The sequence below is a fragment of the Falco peregrinus genome, chromosome 5 (assembly GCF_023634155.1).
Source record: "Falco peregrinus isolate bFalPer1 chromosome 5, bFalPer1.pri, whole genome shotgun sequence".
NCBI lineage: Eukaryota > Metazoa > Chordata > Aves > Falconiformes > Falconidae > Falco > Falco peregrinus.
The window spans coordinates 39,916,298-39,933,177 of record NC_073725.1 but is presented as its reverse complement, the minus strand read 5'-3'; the positions used below and the strand labels follow the sequence as shown (position 1 = coordinate 39,933,177).

The 16,880-nt window shown below is 38.6% G+C and overlaps 1 protein-coding gene across 1 annotated transcript in view; it reads left to right on the top strand.

The window, feature by feature from the left end:
- CDK14 (cyclin dependent kinase 14) overlaps positions 1-16,880 on the top strand; it is a 317,000-nt gene that overhangs the window by 122,304 nt on the left and 177,816 nt on the right. The window contains 1 exon segment of the mRNA XM_055806228.1: positions 11,526-11,620. Coding sequence (XP_055662203.1) covers positions 11,526-11,620 — 95 coding nt within the window.

Here is a 16,880-nt window from a genome sequence, read left to right as displayed (position 1 = left end):
CTTACAGAGCCTGAGTGGTGTTTGCCTGCATGTTGAGATGTTCTCACTTTAGTGGTAGAAACTAAAATGTATTTGACCTTTTGCAGTATCTCAAAATGCAGATGAACTTGCTTCAAGAGTTGCTTGGAAAAGGCTTATTTATTTAGAGCAATATGCATTCCAGAGACTTTCAGAGGTTCAGAAACTGCTTCAAAGCAGCAATGGTTTTATTGTGTTCCTGAACTTTGGTCTTATGTGCATGAAATTGTTGCTTCCAGTGAACTTAAACTGTGCAGTCGCACAGCCCTGAGGAGTCTTGTGTCTGTGTTGGGCAGGTTTGGCTTCAGTTGATGAGGTGATAGTCTCATCTTTGACCATGTGTTACCAATACATTTATAAGGAGATTGTATCCTATAGCTCTGTGATGTTCCGGTCTCATACTGGCAACATACAGATATACTGAGTGGTCTAGTCCAGTCTGCGTTTGGTCAAATCAAATTAACAGCTAAAGTTTGATTTCTGTCCTCACTTGATCTTTGTGGATACAAAGGAGCTAATTAGTCAGAGTAGCTACTACACTTACTGATTCAGCCACACAACCTGTTAGTATTATTTGATTTAGTCTTTCTAATTGAAAATGGAAGCTATAGAGAAATACAGTGGTCTAGGCATGTTGTAGTTCTTCTAGTTCCTATTGCTTGCTAAGGTGCCCTGCTTGTTTTCTGTTCCATATCTCCTCAGGAACAAAAACCTTTGTGCCTCGTGTTTGGTTACCAAGTCACTTTTGTGTTCAGCTATAATAATAAACAAGACAGATTTGAAGAGACCCACTAAAAATTGTCTTTATCTCAGCACTTGTGTACTGTGTGGGATGATGAACCACGATTTAAGCTCTGGGTTTTTGGTTTGTTGGCTTGTCCTGAGCTTGTGAACGGCGTTCAAGTCCCCTTGTGAAACTGGACTTTTATGTGGCAGTTTTCATTGCAAAAGTTTCAGACACTGCCTTTCCCCTTTGTAATTAGTTGTGGGGTTTTTTTCTGATACCGACAGAGTTAAAAAATCTGCATGCATTATCCATGTGTTTTTGTCCCTTATTCACTCCTATTTCTTCTATAGCCTTCTTGCTCCCCTTTCTGCTGTGCTTTGGCAGCCTGGAAGAAGATGACTGCCCCACTGTCCATGCCTGGGCAGGGGTCAAGAGGAGAACCAGGAGAAATGTCAGTTAATAGTAGGTGTTGGTGTGAGGAGCTCAGAAAGAGGATTACAACTACAGCAGTGGGTCTGAAAGAATACAAATTACAGAGGCCATTCAATGCAGCACGAGGTGTAGAAAGCAGTAACAGAAAGATGGGAAGGACTGGTGACTTTGGCCTCAGCCAGGAGCCTATGGGATGGAGATGGGGAGTCTTGCTTGGACAGAGCTAGCATTTCCCACCCTTTTTGTCATTAGCGGGGTTGAAGAGAGGAGGGAACAGAACTGGAGCAAGGGATTTGGAGATATGTTCAGCCAAGAACAGGTTTGGGATTGTGATTTTAGGGAAACTGTCATAAGAGTTTTGCTGCTGACACTGTCCTATGTATAACTGATGTTGGAGCCCAGACTTCCTGGCTTGAATTTCTTTGGCTTCTGCCAAATATCTGAATGTTTAAGTGTGCTCATGGAGAATGGATTCTCTGGGTGATTTTAGCTGCTAAAGTGCAGCTTTAAAGTACAGTTTTCCACTGACTAGATGTGAACTTTGACAAATTGGACAGATTTTCACAGAAATGAGAAAAATAATGTCCTTGACCTTAAGTGTAACTTTTGAAGGCCATCTTTCAGTGCATGAGATCTGAGAACTGTTTGAAGGAAAGGTTACCAACATTAAAGGGCATATTTGTTCTCTTTTGGAAAAGGCTGACCTGTTCTGACTGGAACAAATGCTGTTAGACGCAAATTGTAAAAGATGAGGACATTTGTTTAAAGTTTGGCAAGGCAATGTGACATCTTACAGGAACTGGTACTTTAAGAGGCAGTGCTATGAGTATTGCTGCTGTCGTTAATTACTATGATTCTATATCTGGAAAAGCAAACAGTAAATTGCTGTAATTATAATTGATGCATGACACAACAGGATGGAAGAACTGAGTATATTTTGGGGGGGCTGGGAAGTGATGTTTTGTATCTGTATGTAGTAGACAGACAAGCTGTTGGCTGTTCATTTGGCCTTTAAAAAAAAAGAAATAAAAAATTCTTACCACCTGTGGTGTTAATGGGTTATGCTGGCAGATCCATTTAATGTATTTTCTCACATTTTCTTGGGTGTGTTTTAGTTATGTTGTTGCTCAGAATGCCTTCCAATATGGATTTAGATCCATAGTTTGGTGTCATGCATCTATACAGGTAAATGTGAATCTGTACTTGAAAATTATGGGGATGTTTTTAGCAAAAGTAGGAGGACAGAAATGACTAGCTTACCTCAACTAGGCCTCTTCTAAGTGTCACTTAACTTTTGCATCACCCTGTCACTATCAGCTATGGCTGTCAACTCTGTGAAGCTGACACATTCCTTCAGACCATCTTTTCTATTCTAGCACCTCTCCTGCTTTCTCTGAGGGCCAGCTGCTTTTTAAAGACACATACCAGGGCTTACCATCTTTTGCTTAAAGGAAAATTTTTGTCCTTTAAAATACAAATTTCAAAGTTTAACAATGTCCACAAGGTTTAAGTAAGCACATGCTGCTCTAGACCATGACATGATAATACAGATCTTTGCTGTCACTAAAATATAAATTTATAAAGTTTGAAGTCATCCTGATTTAGATTCTGTTACATTCCAGGCTCAATAAAGCAAAAATCCCAAGTATCAGGGCTTTTTATTTCTTCCTCATGGGTTGCTCCTTAAATTAATTTAACATTGTTTATGGGTGCTGTGAACTACTAGAGTAAATGACAGGGTAGAAACCAAGGTAATACCTGGAGACCACAAGGCAAAGGCAGGAGGACAGCATATCTGTTCCTTATGAGCTCATAGGGCCTTTACAGGTGAAAAGAACTCAAACCATATTTTCAGATGATGTGATTGCAAAGTGGATGACCAGCAGCATTGGCACTAAAGGGCTTTGCTGTTGGTGGTACAACATTGTGAGCAGTTTCTGATACAACATCTTTCACCTGATTTAATTTGGAAAAAAATTTAACCTTCACTTGAATTATCACTGGGTTTTGTTGCTGTAGCGTCTATCGGCTTGCTTCATCCCTTTGGTTTTTTTCATGTTGGAAATGAGTTTACAAGTTACTTGAGGGAATCTTGCCATTTTGTGGTTTGCATGCTTAGCGTGCTTTTAGATGGGAAAGAAAAATTTAGTGCAAACCTCATGGGCATCAAAGAGATCTAGCCATAATTAAGGTTATTTCCTGTTCTTTAAAATGTTTTTTACATCTCTAGTCGTTCATTATTTTGAGTTGCTTTTTAGTGTAAGTTACACTATGACTGGATTTCGTTCACTTTATTATGAAATCCTTGTGTTCTTCCCATACTTAGTCCATGTCATTTTCTTTTCACTTACAGAATAAACATGTCTTATTTTCACTGTGATTTATTTTGTTTACTAAAATATTTGTAAAAATAATTATTTACTATCTTTCTACTGAGACTGCCTTTCTTTAACCTCTAAATCATTCCAGAAAGCAATGCCATATCCATTCCAGTGTTATTTTCCAGCAAAGAGTGAAGAGGCATGTTGAGCCTCACCCACCCAGAAGAAGAAAATTGACATGATCCTATAAAGGCTCCTGTCTCACTCCCTCTTTGAAAAATAGCAAGACATATGCCACAAGCCTTTTTTTCTTTTTTCTTTTTTTTTTTTTTTTCTGCTGCTTAAAATGCATGCTGATAAATCTGTCTGCTTTTTGTGAGACATTTTTGCTGAAGGAAATGGCCCACTGAGAAATAATAGCAAAAGTAATCCTTTTTAAAAAAACAGCTCTTCTGTAGAATTCCTCATTTGTAAGTAGTGGTTAAAGTATGCTGGTAGGCAACTGGATTTCATGTTAATGCAATTAAATTCTTTCCTAGGATGTCTTTCTGTCTTTTATATACAAAAAAATTACTCACTGTAGGTAGATATGCGTTAAATGATTTCTTGTCATATTGATGCATTGGGAAAAGTGAGTCACAAAACTTGCACTGACTTTAGCAGGACATAAGTTTCAGTATTGGTGTTCAGTTTAGTCCCTTGTTTAGACAGTGTAATACTAATATTGTAGGTATAATGTTTACAGCAGAGAATATTTATTGCAGTTGCAAAGTCAATCATTTAGAAGTTGTCAGATCTAAGTTTACATGTGAAAACTTAATTTTGTCCCTTTGTGTACTGTTCATTCCTTAATTATAGAACAGCACCATGTTTGCTCCTGCTATGTAATCTCTCCCTCTTGATGAACCGTTAATTCTGTGTTCTTGATGGGTGGCTTTAGCTCTATGCACCCCCTGTGCATTATTAGAAAACAGATAGTTTTGAGATTTCTCTGGAACACTCATTGTTGTGCTCCAACAATTTGTGCATCTTCTCATCACCCCAGTTGCTGAGAGTCCTTTTAAATGTTGATTTTGAGGTGGCTTGAAAAGTACTTGCATAGCACTGGGTAACAGCAGTATACAGGGTCGCTTGGGGTACTGTAATAATTGTGTGTACTCTGTGGTTCTGATAATCATGAATGAAGATCAGAAGTTGGAAAGTCCAGAAAATGAGGAACACAGTGACGCTATCAGCTTGAGTGACTTAATGTGATGTTCAGCCAGTGGTAGAGGTAAGGGTAAAGATCAGGTTGGATTTTCCTCTGACTTGATCCTGATGGACTTTTCAGCTTCTTTGATGGATGGGAAGGGTCCTTCCACTGAAGCTGGGAAATAAAGCTGGATCAATTCAAACCTGGGCCTGTATAAAAGAAAAATTCAAGCAACCACTTCTTCCTTGTGTGGAAAAAAAGTGAAAGAGCTGGGAACAGTTAATGGGTACAAGCACACAAGTTGGTCACTGCAGGGTAAATTAGGCTGTGAACTTGCAGGTTGTCAAAGTGTGAGAAAAATGCAAGATAGATATGAAGCAGCTGTGTGCTGAAAGCTGGTACCCTGGCTTATCTCACAGTAGTGACTTCAGGAATGTGTGTATATTGGAGAAGCTGAGTTAGTGTTGCAGAAGCTCCTATGAATGTAGTCCATCTTTGCTTTGAGTGCTTGGCTTGGCATTCTTTTTTTAATTCAGAATTTTGTTTATGTAATTTTCAAAGCGTTTGAAAAAGCAGGTGGAAATCTGTATTCTATTTTCTGGTGTTGCATCTGCACTCCAATGTTTCATCAAGTTGCAAGCTTTTATATGGACACATCCTGCTTGAGCTGAAATGCTAGCTAGTAGCTGTCATAGGTTGCTTCTGTCTGTAGGCTGAAATTGGAGAAGAATGAGGAAAACTGCCAGGCGTTTTCATTTATTCCTGCTGAAAGTAATGGGTTGTTAATCTGTGGGAGTCTTGGGTTCTAATATGGGTGTCAGTGAAGAATATGTGCTAGTGTCTGCAGGCTCCTGTCTCCTTCTCCCTAAGTGTGAGTGCTTGCCTACCCCATGCTCTGCATCCTGTCTCTTTTCTGTCTTGTCTACATGCTCTTACTTTCCACTTAGTGTGTTTTTCTGCCTGTGGAGGCTGTTCAGTTGTCCTCTGGCTTTTCTTTCTCCTTACCCAGCTGTCCTAACATCCACTGTGAACCACAGCCCCTCATGCTGTCTCCCCTCTTCTGTATTCCTTCTTCCTTTCACATTGCTTATAATTTGACCAGATTTAGAGGGGTTTCGTGGAGATGTCAAAATGTGTATTTCTGTTTTAAAGGTCTCTGTATTTCCAGATTTTGGGTCTACTCCAAAACATTGGGTTTAGAGGTGTGGGTGTTTTTTTTCAAGGGGAAAGTTACTCAGTGGATTACCAAGGTGTAACTAAAGCCTGTTTTTGGGGACATGGGAGGAATTGTTTAGACTGAAAATGTACAAAAAAGGCATCCTAAGGTAGTAGATATCGATGTAAAAAACTGTCTGAGAATTCAGCAAGATAACAAAAGACTAGTAACAACCAATGACTGTTTTATTAGTAGACAGCTACTAGTCACAGTCATGCTATGCAGCATAAAATGTAATGGACTTCTGCTTTCACATACTACATGCATTGCAGAGTTGTTTTCTGTACATATTATCATTTGGTTTACACAGTTTCCTCCTCTTGAATACTGAAATGGACAATGAAGGCAAGATATGACTGGCTGCTACAAGATAGGAGTAGCATATAGCAGTCTTTTTCCATGGGAGTCTGGCTTTGATAGGATGTTGTCTCATTATTTTTAACCTCCATCTGTACTTGTGTCTGAAGAGCATTGGGAACAATACACAATTCATATCTAGAACATACTGAAAAAGACATTCATTTCATATGACAGCAGACTTCTGTGTATCTGTTAGAATAATATATTGTAGTACTTTTTGGAGCTTATTTGATCAGTCCTTCCAGTGTTTTGTTCCAGTTCAATAGGCAAAGAGGTTTCAGCAGGTTTGTGACTTGGCATTTTGCTTAGGGGACTACAACTGTAGTGAGAAGAACCTCTGAAAATGCCGATGTGTTGTTACACATGCTTTTTTCTGTATTTCTTCTTTGATAACATACTACACATTCAAGTAGAAACAGCAAGTAGAAATTTCACAAATAGAAAAAGTACTTGGTTAAAAGTTCAACCCACTCCTGTCAGCCTGAATTGCAGACTGAGGAGGTAGGTGCAGCTGATGTGATCCATGTAGTCCCTCCAGCAAAGCAGCCCACAGTTGGAAGGGGTAGCAAATCCTTTCTTGCAAGGATGTGAGGCACTGTGTGCTTCCTTAATGCTAGACCATAATTTTTTTTTTACTTAATGAAAATTAGAATAAGGACCATTTGTTAAATCTAGAAGAGACTGTCATGAAGTTGGAATTGATTGTAAGGAAGGTAATTCAGCTAAGCCTACGTAATAGCACTTTGGAACGATTTGATGCTTTTTCTGTTCTTCTTGTAGCTTATGTATTCCCTTGAAATTTGTTAAGAAACTTCCTCCTAGAAATTTGTCAGAGCTGAACGGTGGCCTATATTCCTTTATTGCATTGTGTCCGCTAAGATGAGAGTGGAAGCTGACAGATTCTGTGCATTTATAGGTATGCAGCACAAAAATCAACTACTTGAGATTACAAGTGATGATCATTCCGCAGAATATATCTTGTGGTAAGAAGATAGGAAGTCTGTGGTCAGTGTAGTCTTACCTAGGATGTATAGTTTTCACTGCATTAAATTTTGTCATGCAGGGTTGTAGGAAAGCAAAGTTATTTGGTCGTAGTAAATTATTTTAGGTGGGTGAACTGAAAAATAGCAAAGTATAGATTTGGGGACTGCATTTCTAAGGAGGAAATTTCTGCATATTTATTGCTGCAAAACCAACAGAATGCTGAATTCCTGTCTCTGTGCTAGAACTGTGAGCAGCATTCTGCACACAAGAAGTCCTGCTGTGTGGGAACTGGATGAGAAGCATAAAGGACATTGTGCTCTGAGACCAAATTTTAAAAATTGCCATAGAAGATGTATATATGGAAACACAAGTTGCTGGAAGGGAGGCAGAACTTACGTACTTTGTGCAGGCAATAAAACACATCTGCATATGTTTGTTCAGAGGGAAAAACCCTATGAATGTTTCCTCCCTAAAGTTGCCTTTCCAGGAGAGCTCAGACACTGTTCATGTGAGGAAGTTGCCACTCTGTCAGAGAGCACCATTGTGATGCAGAATGTGACAAGCACAGAACTTTACAGATATGGTGTTTGGCTCTGAAGCAAAACAAATTATTTGTTTTCATGGGAAATGGTGAGCACTGGTACGTTGTAGCCCCAGAGGTCACCTCAACTACTGTATGCTGAGCAAAGCAGACTTTCTTAGCTATACTTTTTAGAAAAGCGATGGGAATATCACAGCCTTTGCATATACTGTGGAATCTGAGGGGGTATCAGCAGCTGTTGTACATTCCAATGAGTATAAGCAGTATGAGATTGACTTCTACTGCTGAGAAAGGCTTCCAGGTCATTGAAACACCAGACAATTAGAATATCATGGGTGATTCTTCTATCTGGAGCTGCAGTGGAGATACGTGATTTTTCACAAAGTAAGCACAAGATGATAGTCAGGAATTGCAAGACTTAATTGATTGTGGTAGGAAGATCTGAGAACCGTAACTGATGTTCAAGCTTAATGCACTTGCCACGTCTGAAAATACCATCTCTGCTAGTGCTGCTGGTGAGAAGCTCTTCCTGCATGAGGCCTGGGAGTCGACAGTAATGGTTCTTTTGTTGATTTTGACATACAGCTGTGAAATCTTACTTTATGGGCATGCAGGAATAGCCTTTTTCAAAACACTTCAAGTCAAGGCTGATCTTAAAGTCACAAAGCTTTTTTAATGGAGTGTCAGGCTTGAGCTGATGCTGTAAACTGTGCATGGAGCAAAGCACTAAATTTACTGATGCTACTCAGGTTTTGGGTAAGAGTTGGCTGCAGTCCATCTGGCTTGGCTTGCTTGTGGAGTGAGTGTACTTCAGAACCTAGCTCATCTGCGAACCGCAAAAAAATCCTTGACCAACACAAGCAATAAGGCAGCTTGCCAGAAGCTCATAATAGATCAGAACATCCCCCTTTTTGGAGGAGAAGTCTGTGATGGTTATTCAAGCAAATACAATGCATTTCCTTTAGGTATGCAAATATAGTTACTAGCCCTTGACAGGGAAGTGCTGAGTATTGGTACTTTTACTGGCTCAGGTCATGAATTTATGTACAAGTCACATAAATTATAATCTTGGATGTTTTTAATTATTGAAGTATGTCACCAGTTCCTTTGCCCTGTTTTTTACTGCTAGAATTTGCTGTAACGGAATGTGCAAACACAGGTGGCAGAAGAATGAGGAACAGACTCATTCAAACACATATGGTGTTTTGTCCGAAGTGTTTTAAAAAAAGCACTATAACCTTATTTGCTGCTGTGACTCCTCTAAACTCTTTGGGGAAATGAATTAAAAGTGCTGCCATCTGTTTTTCATACATATTTAATACTGAGGGTAAAAAAAGAATGCCAGCAGTTTTGAAGCAGTATTACCTAATTTTGTTTTTAAAGATATGTGCTAAGGATACAGGGAAGTGCTAGTATATTGGTCTCACTTTTGTGAGTTGCTGCAATACTTTTTCAACAATATTTTAGTCTTTTTATCTCAAAAGAAAACAACTCTGTGTGAAATCTATGGGTGATAATCACTGGATGGAGATGGCATTCTCTGGGAGAGTTACTTTGTTGTAGAAGTAACATCAGGCACAGCAGCACCTCGGTTTTCACTAAGCTCCAGTAGCAGCTGCACTGACAGCTTCAAAGATGAAGCCAGGCCTGTCTCAAGCTGATGCTGATAGATTCCATGGACTCTTTTTCATTCTCTTGAATGTGAATTCCTGGGTTTTGTCTTTGTCCTCCGACCAAAAAGTTGCCCAAAAGAGGAGGTATATTTGTTGTTTGTTCTGAAAGGGGATGGATGTTTCTGGGAAAAAAACCCACACCAAGCACCATCAGTTCATATTTCATTTTGTTTTTTTAAAGTACACTGTGGAGGAACAGCTTTCCTATTTCAGACAACTTTTTATTTTTTTAAAACACCATCCCCATCTCCCCCCCCCCCCTTTTTTTTTTTTAAGCAACGAAGCAGTATTTTCGCAAAGACAGGCACTCTCCAGTATGAGTCCTAATAGAAGAGCACACAGGGTAATTCTCTTACTTTCACCAGTTACGTTTGGTTTCTCACAGTATAAATTGATAGTGGAACTTCTTATTTTTGCAGTGTAAGATTAGTGCAATTAAGATGATTTTGTTCTCTGTGCTATATTATTTACTGTATTTCACTTGGTCTAATGGAGAAGACAGAAATCTCACCCTGCAGGTGATGTTTTGTAGTTCTTGTAGTATATGGCAGATGTTGAATACTGAGACTGTAAAAAGGGAGAATTGGACATTAGAGAAGATAAATAAGCGTGGGGGAGGGGACTGAAGAGGAAAGACAGTATTTGCAGAGACTTCAGGGTGAGCTGCTTTCAATGTACTGTTTAAGCCTTAATGACCCATATACAGATTTTAGCAACAAAGTAATGGCCAACCAGAGGAATTCAAGGCCTCAGGTGATAATCTGAACAGCCAAAGCTGACAGAGGTCATAAATACTACTACAGTTTGATACAGCTCTGCTAAGAGGCAATTTTCATGTTCACAGTCTCTCTTCATGTGTGGTTATTTGACAAGGTTTGAGGGAAGAGGTGGCAAAAGCTCAGTTACTGCAGGTGAACTTTTCTTGGGGTTCCCCCAGGTTAAAAGTTCTTGTTTCTGGCAGAAGGTACTTTTCAGAACAGTTGTCATTATTTGTTGGTGTTCCAGTAGCAATTTTTTATTGTTGTCCTTTAAGAAACGCAACATATCCATACCTCAGCCTGACGGAGCACCCTCAAAAGGACAGCAAGGGGTAATAGTGCTGTGGAAGCTCTCTAGCTTCCATTTTGCACAGCAGTGGAGTGAGACAGACATTTGGTGTTTCATTATTTTCTTTGACAAAAGAAGGGTGACAGAAGAAAGTTCCACATTATTCGGTACAGAAATATGCCACTCATTTGCATGTCTTTGTATCTATTACTTACTTTGCTGGGGTGACTGATAGTCCTGCTCAGGTGTGTGCATGAGGTGGCATGCCACCAATGACAGAATGGCATTAGTAACAACACATGGCTTGTCAGCATATATTGCTAAAATATGCCATGTCTTGTGGAACATGAAATATGAAATACAGTGTGAACATTAAAAATGTATTATGGTGTAAAAGAAATGTAGAGAAGGAGATCACCTGGAAGTTCACTAAGTCTTTGTCAGTAATCTGAAAACATGAGCTAGTGCCTTTAAAAAAAAAAACACAAAAAACAGGTGAGAAAATACCATGTGTTTATTCTCATGAGCTAATACAAATGATTCCATCAAACCTGTGCTGTCTTTTGAGAGAAACGGGAATTACTGCTTAAAACACTGCTTTTAGGATAGTTGTTGCACTTCGTTTAGAAAGCAGCTCTGTTGTGTTGGATAGGAAAGATGATGTTTTGAAAAGACATGCTTGACCTTTGTTTGAGACAAAATATCTTTGGTGTCTGACCAGATGTTAGTGATTGATCCACTTAGGGGAGGCTGTGTAAGGAAAGAATCTCTATCTGTAGCTCATTTTTGCCTCGAAGTGAGGTTGAGTTTGATGAGCAAGGTGGAGAAAACAGCACTGAATGGGAAGGCATGATCTTCAAGCACACTCAATGTGTAGAACTCATGAACATAGAAGATACTCAAGTTGGGTTATGAAACTCAGATGTCAAAAAAATCATCCAGGTCACTAAAAAAAAAAGCCAATCAATGTAATTTTGATCCTTTTTAAGATAACGTGTATGTTTTGCTTTTCAGCTTCTCTTTTGAAAGGATTGAAACATGCTAACATTGTGCTGCTTCATGACATCATTCACACCAAGGAGACCCTGACACTTGTGTTTGAATATGTGGTGAGTAAAGTAACTAATTTCTGGTTACGGTCCAGGGTGCATTGAAGTTGATAGAAAAGCTCTGCTATTGAGGTCTATGGATCAGGCCAAAATAACCCTTTTTTTTCCTTCAGGAGAGTGGATGCTATAAGAGATGATGCTTTTTTTTTTTGTAGTGGAATAGGCTAAAAGTGAAAGGCTGGGCTAGACCAGGTTCAGAGGTGAAGTGGCTACTAGGGCTCTTGAAGGACCTTATACTGGTTAGTTGGCTTTTCAAACTGGTTCTTTATTCTGCTTCCTTGTTACAATTTAATAGAGCTTTTTCTTTATTGTTGTGATAGGTTAACTTTAAAATAGGTGAAGATAATGTAGATAAGGAGGAGGAGAGGACTGAAATGTTTAACAGGTAATAAAGCGTGTAGCAAGTTTAAATGGCTTCTGTTATGCCTGGCTTGCGCATAGTGTCTTTTTATAAGTAATGTCAGTAAAAAAGAAGTCTGGCACATGCAATTTAGAATTTTTTATTATTATTTTTTTTGCTATGACTAGTTTTTTATGTACTAATTAAAACTTCAATTTACATAGTACACAGTGTAATGATCTAATTGTGTTCAGTGTTACTTTCCAAAGTCTTGGGCTTGGCCTCCTAATTAATCTTTTTAGTTTATCTAAGACAAACATATGGCATTTTTGTAGAACTACTTCAGCATTTAGCTGTGGAATTATCCAATGTACTATTATAATTAACATCCTAATTTTCACAGATGGGTCCAAGAACATGCAGTTTAAAAGAAACAAATTTGTTTAGAGAAGGTTAGGTTTTCAGTATAGTATCTGTTATTGTGTTGTAATCAGGAAGACACTGCATTTATAAAGTACAGTGATTACTAGTTTTACTCTTAGTACATCCCTACTTAAGACAGATGGAATTGTTTTGGTGTTTCTTGGGAGTATACCTTAATTTTTACATGATAGTGCATACGACATCTTGTCTGGAAAAGTCATTCACCTTGTCTATTTACTTGAAAATGCTACAGTGTAATAATGTGGGTGTTCGGCTACAGGAGCCTACAGGATGGTTGCATGAAGTACATAGTTTTTTACCTCAGGTATAGAAATATTATTGAAAAATTAATTCCTTTTCTTAAAACTGGTGATTCTTCTGCTCCTGACTTATACACTGAATTAGCATGGGAAGAGCCTTGATATTTATTTTTATGTAGTGGTCAGTTTAGACTTATTTATGAGCACATCTTGCAGTCCCTTTTATCAGCAGCTATTTTTAGCTGTATTCATCAGAACTGGTTGAGATATGAGATCTGCAGATTATTTCTCCCTATAATAGATGTTTTTGCCTATTATACTAATGTTCGATTTCTGGATTTTAGGTCCAGTAGTGGTGTTTACAGCCTGGCTCCCAGCCACATGTTATATCATGTTGCTGTCTGTGATAAGGATGACCACAAGACTATAAGCTTCCTGCAGTGGCTGGTTCTTGTGGATTCACTTAGTTTGTTTTTCAACAGGGTGCTGTTGGGATCAACCCTGCTGGTGGCTGCACTTTTTAATTCCCACATTGTTTGGTAGCTATTGAAACTGTTTCAGGATCTCATTTAGCAATGGTTTCTAGCCACTGATCCAAGTATAGTATTTGAGTATTTTGGCTGGTGGCCAGAGTCAAGGTGGTGTTCAGGAAGAAGGGGAGGAATGCATTGTTCTCTCCGGCCAGCCTGAGGACTGTATTGTAATGATGTAAGTTGCCCCTGTGCCTTGAGACAACAGAATTGCTTAATAAAAGTCTGTTTTTATTGTTAGGTAATGTAAAAATTAGGCTGATCAAATAGCTAAAGCCATCTGACAATGCTGTCTTACTGCTGGAGAATGCTCACGTAACCTGAATTGAGTTCTTGTGGGTCTGCATCATACAGGTTTTAATTGCATGATTGCAATGACCTTTTTTGTTCCTTGTGTCAAAGAGCTCTCACTCAGTGCATAATACGAATGTGCAGAGGGAAAAACTACAGTTGCCCATTCCTATCCACAGATTGTGGCTGGTTGACTATGCAGTCCAGCTGTGTAATTGGTGTTACTGAGCTCTGTGTCTGTAATGTCTATTTTGGTTTGTTGTTTTTTGTTGGGTTTGGGTTTATTTTTTTTTTTGGTAACACCTGTACATGGTTATGCCATTAATGAGTGATTTGTACTGAAATCAGTAGAAATATTAGTGTGATTAAAATTACACTGTAACATACTTTTTTTAATGACTGAGGCCTAACAAACCTAGAAGGGGTTGGATTTGATTGACTTCATAAAGTAACATCATGAAACTGATAACACTGTTGCCATTAATCACTATTGGCCATTTCAAACATAGTAAAAACCATCTGAGTGAGATGTCATGATTATATTAGGGATCAACAGTTAGTGATCCAAGAGTTCTCAGAAAATGGAAACTTTGGGTCTCTAGGTCGGTGACGATCCATTGGGAAATTAATGCTGATGAAACATCTGAGGTTATCAGAGGTGTTCTGTTTCAGCGTTGACCATGAAAGAGTAGAATGAAATTTAATTTCATGTAGCACCTTTCATTGCAAAATGCATTGCAGTTATAAGATAAAAGCTGAAAGCAGAATAGCCTCTGAAAGGAAACAGGGCAGTGATTAAATTCTCTGGGTACCTCAAATTAGAATTTTCTTTTTATATGGAAGTCTGTTAGATGAAAACATGACAGAGCTTTTTAACTTTAACCTTGCTGGTCCCTAGAAGCAAGAAAAGTCAATCTTTAAAAATTCTATCTGACAGTTGAAGAGCAGAAGTTCATTTTCCATAAACATTTTGGTGGTGAATGTGAAGCTGTACATTTCTGTGGAAGAAAAGGGGGACTTGCTTCTTTTGAATGAAAGAACTTAATTGAAAATATTTTAGTATATACAGTAGCTTGTTAGTAGGACATAATTTCTTTGTATGCTTTGGTAACTTACATCAGCTGTGATTATTGTTGGTCATTCAAGCGTACCAAAAAGGGAGCTGAGAGCTCGGTTTTGTCACTGGATGACTGAGAGCCATTGCTCATTACCTGAGGAATTTTAAAGATGAACTGCTTGGAATCATGTTTATAAAACCTGAAGGGCTGATAGTCTTTCATGTATGAATGGTAGAGGAAATGGTTTCTGTGTAGTTACCTGGGATGTGTGAAACAAGATCTGAAACAAAATGTGAAATTTTGACACATTTTGCATATGGTATCTGAGACTGCAATGACTTCCAGAAGAAGAAGGTCAGTTCAGCTTTACAGTTCAATAGACGAGTATGACTGTTCACATCAGTTTTGTTCCTCTCCTCTCTAGGCTCTGTTAAGATATTAGTTTATGTGACCTTGTGGGTGTGCCAGCTGTAGTGCAAGTGTCACTGATATAGCCAATTTTGCCAAAGGAAGTGATGAATTTTACAGGTGAGATCTTTGAAGATGGGTTCACATCTGTTTGTCCTAAAACTATCATTAGCTGCTACCATTTGTTCCTTCACTTATTTAAAAGGAACATGACTGTATTTTGAAACACTTAATTGCTGAAAGGCAGTCCTAACCAATACATATTACTACAGGCTTTGTAGAATGCTAATGAAGTTTTTAGTATTATGCAAAATTACTTAAGTATGTTGTTATCAATAAATGAACCAGTAACTTGTCCTATTCCTGGCACATAAAAGTGAGCTTGTAAAGCCATACTTTAAATTATGCTTTCACTATTTATGAAATAGATTTGAAACAAGAACAGATACATTTATAGTTGGAGGTATGAGTCATGAGTAATACTAATTCTGCCTCAACAGTGAAAAAGCTCTAGACTAATAGTGTAATTTAAACCCAAGCATTTTCAATTACTTTGACTATTTTAATTTTTGTGTATGTTTTTTCTTCTTTAAAATTACTTTCCATTAAAGAAGAAAGTTTTAATTCTCATTGCTTCATTACAACAGCTAAAAAATACAATGAATTGGCTTAATAAAGTTTTATTAGTTATATTTTCCTCCCATTTCCTGTAAGAAAAAAATAGGTGTGAGGTTCTAATTTTTATGCTCATTGCAAATTGAGATATATACTGTTTATTGGAAGTAAGAGTTACAGAGCGTGAGATTTTGCGTTTGTCATGGGACATCTTAGAAAAGTATTACACAAGGAAATGGTCAATGCTCATTATCTAAAAGGATCAACAATTTCTGCATTGAAAATTTTGAATTTTTTAGAACTTTTGATAATTTGGATTAAGCACTTTACTGGTTTTCTGGTTTTATTTATTTTATTAGGGAGTGTGTATTGACACTAAGGGTAGGATGTCATTGCTCATTTGTGAAAACAAACAAAATAATCCACATTGTTTTAGTGGATGAGAGAACAGGGGAAATCAGTGGAGTCCTAGAGCTGCTTTTGAGCTTTGATCCCTAGGACTGTTCAGCAATGCTTACTACCTAGAGGAAGTTAGGGAAGCTGGGCACAAGAAGGAAGAAGGGGTCTTTTTCATCCTTGATTGAGAGTGAAACTTATTTGGAGGCTGCATTACCTTATTTTGGTGTGAATGTGAGACGATAGGTAATTTTCTGCCCACTTGATGTCCAGGAGTTTGGCCAGCCATGGTAAGCAAACAAAGCTCTGAAGCAAGCCAGATGCCTCTTGGCAGACAATGCTGCTTGCCATGAACATGCTTGTCTACCCTGGGAAGGAGCGGAGCTGCTGAGGTCTCCCAGCATGGGAGCAGTTGAATTTAGTAGTTTCCATTTGCCTTGACCAGAAAAGGAGCCATTCCCCTATTGGTTTAACCCCTGCTTTGGGCTCCAGGCTTGCCCCAAGTTGGGCTACTTAAATTGAAGTCAAAAAGACAACAGAACAAGTCTGAGAGGAAGCAGAGCGAAAGAAAATCCCCGTGCTGCTGAGAAGAGGCTGTAAGGGAATACTGCTCTTGGGAATGCCTTGTTTTTCAAGTTTTAATGAGCAGATCAGTGACAGGAGCTGCTGCTGTCCAAGTATAGGTTGCCGATGCAAACAAAGTCAGCTTTGGGAGGTAAGGACTGAGAAGGGATTTCAGAAGGAAATTGCTTGGTGCTTTGCTGAAAGGTAAGGACTGTGTGCCAGACATGGGAATCAGCAGGAAAGGAGGAATGAGAAATTGTATTTAAATTGTCGTGGTTTAACCCCAGCTGGTAACTAAGTACCACACAGCCACTCACTCAGTCCCCCCTCACCCAGAGGTATGAGGAGAAGAATTGGAAAGGAGTGTAGAACTCG